The sequence below is a fragment of the Arabidopsis lyrata genome (assembly GCF_000004255.2).
Source record: "Arabidopsis lyrata subsp. lyrata unplaced genomic scaffold ARALYscaffold_7, whole genome shotgun sequence".
NCBI lineage: Eukaryota > Viridiplantae > Streptophyta > Magnoliopsida > Brassicales > Brassicaceae > Arabidopsis > Arabidopsis lyrata.
Window position 1 is genome coordinate 24,456,801 of NW_003302549.1, and position 9,447 is coordinate 24,466,247.

At 40.6% G+C, this 9,447-nt stretch overlaps 3 protein-coding genes across 5 annotated transcripts; 1 reads left to right on the forward strand and 2 right to left on the reverse strand.

Annotated features, from left to right (window-relative positions):
* Positions 1–144: 144 nt before the first annotated feature.
* On the forward strand, positions 145–5,064 carry LOC9304880. Of its 2 annotated transcripts, XM_021019964.1 has the most exons (4): positions 145–258; positions 362–458; positions 1,141–1,185; positions 4,843–5,064. In XM_021019964.1, the coding sequence occupies exons 1-4, from the start codon at positions 179–181 to the stop codon at positions 5,062–5,064; spliced, it is 444 nt and encodes a 147-aa protein (XP_020875623.1). In that variant the 5' UTR covers positions 145–178. The 2 variants fall into 2 exon arrangements, with proteins under 2 accessions (XP_020875623.1, XP_020875622.1); XM_021019963.1 differs by lacking the exons at positions 1,141–1,185; positions 4,843–5,064 and having other exon boundaries at positions 159–258; positions 362–948.
* Positions 5,065–5,088: 24 nt separating this feature from the next.
* On the reverse strand, positions 5,089–6,678 carry LOC9304881. 2 transcript variants are annotated; one of them, XM_002870828.2, is made up of 7 exons: positions 6,316–6,678; positions 6,163–6,234; positions 6,015–6,082; positions 5,783–5,918; positions 5,615–5,695; positions 5,443–5,532; positions 5,089–5,317 (listed from the first exon to the last, which is right to left on the reverse strand). In XM_002870828.2, the coding sequence occupies exons 1-7, from the start codon at positions 6,544–6,546 to the stop codon at positions 5,216–5,218; spliced, it is 780 nt and encodes a 259-aa protein (XP_002870874.1). In that variant the 5' UTR covers positions 6,547–6,678; the 3' UTR covers positions 5,089–5,215. The 2 variants fall into 2 exon arrangements, with proteins under 2 accessions (XP_002870874.1, XP_020875621.1); XM_021019962.1 differs by having other exon boundaries at positions 5,783–5,915; positions 6,316–6,566.
* Positions 6,677–7,588, reverse strand: LOC9306945. Its single transcript, XM_002870829.2, has 2 exons — positions 7,127–7,588; positions 6,677–7,046 (listed from the first exon to the last, which is right to left on the reverse strand). The coding sequence occupies exons 1-2, from the start codon at positions 7,398–7,400 to the stop codon at positions 6,892–6,894; spliced, it is 429 nt and encodes a 142-aa protein (XP_002870875.2). The 5' UTR covers positions 7,401–7,588; the 3' UTR covers positions 6,677–6,891.
* Positions 7,589–9,447: the final 1,859 nt, after the last annotated feature.

The window sequence follows — 9,447 nt, forward strand, 5'->3', positions numbered from 1 at the left end:
AAACCAACAAGTATTTTTCATTAATTAAATAATAAGAAAATTAAAACAAAATCTCAAACAAGCATGAAATGGGACTAGCTAGAAGAGACCTATATATAGTAGGCATCATTAAGATTTAACTAAGGAGCTACGTCTCATTACATAGTTTTCTTCCGCGTCATTAGCAATCGAAGAAGACATGACTAATACTAACGTTGCTGGTACTAAGCCTACTGCAACAACCGTCCATGAATATCCTAGCCGCCTACGCGTATGGTGGTGAGACTCCATATCATTGATTTGTTTTGTTCGTCCATTACTCTATATTGTATTATGTAAACTAAATTGAATCCTCTTAAACTATATTAATGGTTGGTTGCAGGATGAACAAGGACTTACGATATAACATTGCGATGAACAGCTTCATTTTAATCCTCAACATCGCAGCGATATTGTATATGATTACCCACAAGATTGCGGTTGAATCAGATATAACTACAGATTTGCTAATTGGTTTCGGTGTTTCGTATATCATTTGCGTCCTATTTAGTTTCATAAGTTGGATTGTGGCAATCACGGATGTGTCAGCATGTGAAGTAGGATACTTTTCTGGATGTGTCAGTCACAACTTTGGCTTCGTTGTTCTCCTCCACTTTCTCTATTGTATATCTCTCAACTTTGCCCTACTCGTTGGTCTATTATATGCTCTACCTTTTTTCCTACGTTTCCTATGCAAAGCAATGCGAGCACTACGAGATTGGTGGGAGTTTGTGAATCAACCGCAATCAGTTGTTGTTGAGGGGGTTATATGCAATAAAAATAATTTAATTGAATTTGAAAGAATTCAATTAAATGCATAAGTTACAAATTAAAATATTAATAAAGACTTTTATTTTTGTAAGCTTTTGCTATCGAGATTAGATTTTGTAGAATAAATATATTAGTTTGAAGAACAAATGATATTTTATATGATTTTTCTAAAATATGTGAATCTTGAAGAAGAAAAAAATATTTTCTATATTATTTGATCTCGAGTAACATACTTTATATGAGAACCCACAAGATTCCCTTAAGCAAAGCTAAATTTGTTTTTCCAACTTTGATAATTTCCATTTTTAACTACGTCAGTACCGGCATACTAGCTGCATATGTTGGTTTAAGGCAATCGAGAATGTCTTAGCATCTAAAGCTTACTTCGTGGGACGCATATTGTAACACCCGCGTCCCGCGATCCTAAAGGGGGCCGGTTTGTTTTAGAGAAAACTAGATCAGTAGTGTTGGTGAGCCGGAAGGGAATTGAGGCAAGAACGCGATTACATGCTTGGAAACCAAAAGAGTTTGCCAAGATGAATTGGTTAAGCCAAGATGATTACCCAAGGGGCAAGAACTACACGTGTATCAAGTGGATAATTATTCGGAGAGAAGGGCTGATCATAAAGTTGAAAAAGTTAGGCTAAGTGTTTGGCGGATAAGGAAGTTGAGGTGAATGAGATTGATATGCTTGAGGAAAGGTTACCCAAAGCATGATCGGGCACCAAGATACGAGCCTTGTAGTCAAATGACTTAATAAAACGAGGAAAAAGGTATTGATCTATTCGGAGAATGACCAAGATCAAGGGAAGTTAGATCTCGTCGGAATTTGACAAAGATCGGGAAAGACTTGATCTATTCGTTGAAAAGATCAAGGGGTATTGACCGAGTCCGGTAAAGGACCAAGGTCGGAAATTATTGACTGAGTCCGGTAAAGGACCAAGGTCAGAAATTATTGACCGAGTTCGGTAAAGGACCAAGGTCGGGAAAAATGACCAGGTCCGGTGTGGACCAAGGTCGGGAAATTATTGACCGAATCCGGTGTGGACCAAGGTCGGGAAAAGTGACCGAGTCCGGTGTGGACCAAGGTCGGGAAATTATTGACCGAGTCCAGTGTGGACCAAGGTCGAGAATAGTGACCGTGTCCGCAAAGGACCAAGGTTGGGAAATATTGGCCAAGTCCGGGTTGGACCAAGGTCAGAAATTTGTTCTAGTCGGAATTAGACTTGGACGGGTTACATTTGATCGAGTCCGAGAAATGGACCAAGATCGGAAAAACGGATCGAGTCCGAGAAAGGACAGAGATCGAGAATTTGATCGAGTCCAAGAAAGGACCAAGATCTAGAAATTTGATCGTGTGTCGGAAAAGACCAAGATCGGGGAAACTTGATCAAACTCGGAAATAGATATTTGATCAAGTATGGAATCTAAAGTCTTGGGAAGACTAAAGATGGGAAAATGTTAAGGAGTAACTCTAACACCCGCCGAATTCGAGGACGAATTCATTTTAAGGGGGGTAGACTTGTAACACCCGCGTCCCGCGATCCTAAAGGGGGCCGGTTTGTTTTAAGGAAAACTAGATCATGGTCGAGAAAGACCAATGAATAAGTTAACCCAAGGAAGGAATGAAACGTTTAAGTCATGAAAGGGGTAGATGACTTAGACGGTTTCGGGATAATCTAGTGATCATAGAGAAATGATCTTGGAAAGATTAGGAATGGCGAAGTCAAGGCCGAGAAACGGACCGAAAGACTTAGCCGGAAAGAACGGACAAAAGTGTCCGAGTTAATCCAGCTAGGTGAGCTGGACAAGATGGACGAACTAGCTAGCTCAGCTAGGTGAGCTAAACCAGCTGGAGGACTAGCTAGCTCAGCTGGGTGAGCTGACCGACAGCTCAACCGAGCTCGGTGAACTGATCGAGTACTGACCTAGCTGGGTGGTCCGGTCAGCTGGTGGACTGTGGTAGCTCGGGATGAAGAGGTGTAAGGTCGAGCGGTTACCGACGAATGGTTACCGTTGGCCAAAGGGTGGATAAGGTAAACGGTTACGACCGGAAAGACGCAATCTTCCGGAAGGGTGTAATGAACGGAGGTGATGTTTCGGAAACACACCCATTCGGCCCCTATATAAGGGAGGACGTCCAAGGGCTTTAGGGAATCCACACACACTTCACAATCACCATCACAACCCAAAAAGAGTCCCAAAACACTCTACGAAGTGTTGATCGGAAAGGGGGTGCGGCTCGGCGAGTATCTCCGGAATCGGAATAGATTCTCGAAGCCTCGATCGTCTTAGAGACGGATCGGCGGACAGATCGGATCGGACAGACCGATCGTCGGACGGATCAGATCGGATAGACCGATCGTCATACGGATCGAATCGGACAGACCGATCGTTGGACGGAAGGATCGGATCAGAGAAGAAGACGGATTCGGATAGACCGTCGCACAGACGGATCGACCGACCGGGATAGGCGGATCGATCGTCGTGTCAACAGGTCGGGTTAACGTATAACCGGATCTGTTTACGATCGGATAAACGGACCAAGGCTTAGATCGGCGGATTGATCGGTCGTATAGATCGGCGGGATGACCGACAATACGTATCGGAGATCTGGTCGAGGGAACATGGTGGATTACTCGATCGAGGATTCGATGAGAACCGCTGAGGGTTCGACGACTTGATTGATGGTTCGGATCGATAGCTCGATTATAGGGTCGATGGATCGTCCGTTCTATAAGTCATATCGTCGAGGGAAGGACACAAAAAGGAAATGGATCGACTAATCTAAGATTGTCAATATGGAAGTATCGACGGATCTAACGATAGACCGATAGATGATATGGTTAACGGGATGTTAATCGGGAAGGCGTATAAGGGAAAGGTGTTCGAAGAAGCACGGGGATAAGTGCAACCGAACACACCCAAGAGTCGCCCATGGATGCAATCTCACCGGTAAAGGGAGTAAGCACCGAGAATGGGTAAGTGACGTGGTTCACCATGTAAGGATCTAATATCGCGGCCGCCTTCATGTATCAATCGCCATGGCCAATGGTGAACCCGATTGGGAATCGGTAACACCAATGGTGACTCGACGGATAACCAACGGGAAAGTCCACGGTGAGAATCGGTGGACAAAACGGATGTTGGACCCGCGAGCAAACCAAAGGCCGATGGACGAATGATTTCATGGGCTAGCCTACGATAATCCGATGGATGAATCCACGGACCCTTGGGTGTGATAATGATATTGTTTGGATCACATGGATGGATCGATAAGCTGAAGGCTTTACCGACCACCATGGACCGGACGGGTAAATGGTTAATAAACCGTCGGCGGTCGTAGTGATAAACGACCGGATCGGAAACATGGATGGTTCGTTAAGCCGAGGGCTTGATCGTCCACCATGAAACCGAAGGGGCGTACGTTTGGAGGACGGATGGACCAATGAGCCAAGAGCTTGATTCGGCCACCGTGAACCAAGAGAAACGTACGATCCCCAATCTCTTTCGTGGGACTTAGACCAGTGGGGTTAGTTGGATGTATGGCTAAGTAACGATAGAGATTGGTCCATCAATACACGATTGGTTAAGAATCGTTGTACGAATGGAATAAGGCGACGAGAGGGCTAAGAGAAGGATCAATAGACGGATCGAAGAGGAATCAAATCCGCATGTAGGCCAAGGTATGTAAACGCATCTAACTTATTAGTTAAGATAGACGTTTGGGAATTGGCCGTTGGATTAGGGATACAAAGAATATGCAATCGTTAGACTTAGAATGGTTAGCGAACAAATTGCATGACTTGGCCGAGTTAATGATCGATCTAAAGTCTAAGGGACAAAGATGATCAAACCGGTACAAGGTTTGGTTGGAATTAAACCAAGGGTTGAAAGACTTCCGCTGGGTACTAAGAAAGCGATTACAGAAGTAAACCTCGTAAAGGCAATTCTATGTTAAATCGCGAAAAATATGGAGGTTCGGCCGGGAAGAGGCACGAACGTGTGACCATGGTCGCCGGACGCCGAGACGTCCGGGACGGGGTCTCACACATATGTCACACGTTCGGCTTTTGTAATTTCTTCAACCTCCTCTATTCGGTTTCTCCTCACTTGGCTCTATACTTCGGCCTCCCTTGTTTGCTAGGTTTCGTAGCCGTCATGATTGCACCAGGTTGTCCATATCTATGGGAAGGCCTATGCAACAAAGTGCAAGAGTTACGAGATAAGTGGAAGTATGTGAAACGACCACAATCCTCGGTTGTTATTGTTTAAGGATTTCCATTTTTAAGATGTGAATTTTAGAACTCTTTCATTCTTTTCGATTTTTAAATTGGAATATCAACATTTATTATGTGGGTTAGTTATGTGTGTTCATGATATACAAATCAAACAACATCTATAAGGAGAAGTTATATTGATCATCTTAGTTTACGGGAACATGAAGTTCGGGTCTTTCCGGCAATGCCATCGATATCCGAGGCGGTGCAGTTTCTTCATCAGACGAGAAATCAGAGAGTCTCATATCCTAATTTTTCAACAAATAGAGAATAAAGGAACAAGTTATATAGCTTCACATCACCCGAAACATGTTTTAGGTTTCAATATCAAGACAAGATCATATTTTAGAATTCAAAGAATATTGTTTCTCACCCTCTCTTGCCTGCAACGTTGTATAACAATGAATGACTTGACAAAGACATATGCAATCAACAAGATGGCTAATGTTCTCACTAATGGTAACTGCAAAAGACAACACATTCTTTCTCTAAATCAGGAAAACAGAGGAAATATGTATGTATGAACAGTTTCTTATCGAGCTTACCATAAGCAAAGTTAACGAAAAATCATCGACTCCGCCTAGTAAAACTGGAAGAGAATGACGCAGGAAGAGCAGAAGGACGAACTGCACACGAAAGATGAAAAAATCATTGTGTTCAAAACAGAATTTTGGATCTATATGTTCTCAAGGATACAGAGAGAAGAAACATACTAGCAAGGCAATTACGCGGCAACAAATCAAGCTTGTGGGGCTATGAAATGAGTAAAGATCGTGATCATCATCTGCATGCCCCCACGTTAGGAAATAAGGATTACGAAGATCTAGTCCCTCGATTCCCCAATCGCTACTGGATGTTTCCATCAAAAGAAAATGATTCTCAGTAGGATTACTACATTGTGCAGAGGAACAAAGGAGGATCCCAAAGAAAGACGACCAAAAGTACCTGAAGTTCATAGAAATGCCTGTGTAGTGAAACAATTGTCGTGGGGCTGTGTAGCCAGGTTTATATTGCTGCAATTTGAACAAGGTTCATCAAAACAGAGAAAGAATCAAGAAACTATATGATTGCATTGCGATATATCATTTATTACCTGACGACAAATTTCGCATATGGTATCACCTTTCTCATTGCACCATCTCTGGACGCAATTATGATGTGCAAACTGCAAGAAGTTGATGACAATAAGAATCAAAAATCAGAAAGGATGCTGTTTGTGGAAAAAAACGCAAACTAAAGACAGAACCTTTAATGTTCCAGAACAAGAACAAGGCGTATCCATGTTGGAATCTTCATCTTCATCATGACAAATCCTACATTGTACGAATTTACTCTCACATAAATCAGCTCCTGCAGATACAGATTCAGGTGCACCATCTCCATTAACCAAGTCAGTTTTAACCTCTGTTCGGTTCACCGTCCCAACTCCCGAATCGCTTGATAACCGATCAACCACCAACACTAAATGATCTCCCATCCTAATTCTCACCACCAGAAAAAAAAAAACAAAATCTCCAATGATATATAGAAACCAAATGTCAGAGAAAATCAATCAGATACAACAACATCATAAGGAATTATCATCAAAACATGAACAATAAACAAAGAAAAGACAAAACATCAAGCAAACTAACGGAAACTTGAGAAGCAAAGTTAGAAGTTTGGACAAAACAAAACAAGAATCTCATATCACAAAAATGTTGTTTTGTACAAAAGATTCTCTGCAAGAAAAGAATACATAAAGGTAACTTTTACATAATATTCTTTCCCTTTCTTCTTCTTCTTCTTCATTACAAATTTTCATTACATTCCAGAAATTGAATCAATCATCATATGTTGTATGAGGAGAAGCAGTACAACCAGAATCAAAAGGATCTTCAGAACCACAACAATGCCAATATTGTAAAACTTTTCCTGAATTTGGTGTATCCATTGTTCCACCAGTATATACACTCTCAAATTTCCTCTTCGTCTCACCTAAAAAAAACCCCAAAATTCAAAATTTCTTCATTACTAAACCTAATTACGAAATCAGAGAGTGAATTTACAAATTTTACCTCCGTAATGAGCAGTGTGGAATCTACAAGCGCGTGGATTGTTGAGGAGAGGATCGAATTGGGTTTTGCAGTTTTTGCAAGTTCTTAAGGTTTTGGGTCCGTCGGAAGAAGAAACTGAGCATTGTAAGAGGAATTTTCGTGAGTTCAGTTTAGGATTCTTTAAGGTTTTGAGGGAGTGAGAGTGAATTAGGGTTTTGGGGATTGAGAAAGAAGGAGGAACTTGAAAATTTAGAAAAGCTTGAGACATTGTGTTCCGTGTTCCGTCCGATTTCATTGTAGAAACATGAAATATTATTCTATTAAAACGGTTATACAAAAGTTTTTTTTTTTGCGCTTAAGTTTAAAGTTTACATCGCAAATTTTGGATTCCTTCTTTATAATCCGGCAAGACAAATTCTCAATAACTTCCTCTCGGAGATGGAGATGGAGATGTCGGTAGAAACATGACTTTGAAACACTTGGATCAATCTCGATTATATCTGTGTTGTAGAGACATGAAGCGAAATCGAATCAAACCGAGTAGAACCGCTCTCATCTGAATGAGAAGGGTAAAAGATCTAACCGGTGATAATCCATATTCCATAACAATCTTCATCAATGAAGGGAGAAAAACTTGGTAAAAAAGTGGATATTTTTGGTTATAATTTTGAACTATTCTAATTTTGACCCATAATGTTTTAACATTATATCCAAAAGTGGATATTTTCCTGGATAATTTTGGTTTCAAACCGACCCGGAAGAAACTGAACCTGAAAGGTAAAACTCGATACGAACTGAAATAAGGAGAAAGCGAACCAAACTCGACCCGCATATTATAAATACATGAACATGGTCTATGAACCCAAACCCGAAAACGCGAAAACCCAAAAACCCAAACCGAACCCAGCTGGAGCTCTCAACATATCGTTCAAAGAAACACGACCCTTCTACGCGTACATGAAAATCCTAAAGCCCAAAACCTAAAGGACTTATCCAAGTTTACATAATTAAGTTTCCTAATTGGATTTGACTTCTTCTGCAAACCCACGAGTCTTCTTTCCTTTTTCTTCAAAAGCAAGTTTCCAAATTTCCTTGTCTTTTGTTTAAGCCCAACCGAATTTGTCTTTTCAACTTTCCTACGAAAAATAGGTTAAGTTCACAAATTCCCTACTAGACATAAACCATTTTTTCTTTTCTTAATGCGGAAAATAACATAACCATAGTGTGTTTATTCCATAGGTTAAGACTAGTTTCCTATTCTTGATAGAATCATATCTAGGTAAATATATTGATAATTATCTTAATACCTAGCAAATCAATTATCAGAAATATAAAGAGCTTTACATTACCAAAAAAAAAATATATATATATATCAATAGCTTTAAAAATTCTTACTCGAATCTATTTTTCGAGTAGATTTAGCTTAACATGTTGATGATGGATTTTATTGATCTTGGCTCCTTGTACTTGTTTATAATCGCGATCGGTTCCTTGTTATTCATTGCTTTAGCTTATGTTTTCTTGATCAACTATATACTAAATTTAGAAAAAGATATGCTGAGGAATAGAAAATTAGCCCGTGCTTCTGTCATGCTTCTAGATCAAGATGTTCTCGAATGCCCCATTTGCTGCGAGCCCCTCAAGATTCCTATATATCAGGTTACTAGATTCTCTCTCTGTTTTTTCTTTTTTTGTTTCTGTTTCTGTGAGTGTAACTGTTTGTGATAATAACACCGGTTCTTAAATTTCTACAGTGTATTAATGGTCATCTGGCTTGTACTCCGTGCTGGAAAAAAGTTAAGAGCATCTGCCCGTTCTGTCTAAAACCGGCTAAGTACGACTTTCGTTGCAGAGCCATGGAGAAAGTAATTGAAGCAGCAATGGTATCATGTCCAAATGCCAGTTACGGGTGTAAAAAGTATGTCTCATACACAAATCTCTCTAGCCATGAGAAGCAGTGTCGTTTCGCACAATGTTCCTGCCCAATGCGTAACTGGAACTATACCGGCTCATCCAAGGATCTCTCCAAACACGTCCGTGCCAACCACAGAAATGGCCGGCAAGGAAAATTCAGAAAGTGAGTGATCAACATCCCGAAGATGACAGTCACTTATGTCCATTTGTATCAGCCCCGGCGATATCCATCTTACTTATGATTGAGAAAATGTGCATTATTTTGTGCTTTATATAAACTTACGTATATGAAACTTGATTTCAAGAACTAACTAGCTTGATGGAAACAGTGTGATCCTTAAAAGAGAACTGAACAACACAATATTTATTTACATGGCAAATTGCTAAACTCCTAAAGCTAAGACACTGATTCCACATTCCCTATTTTG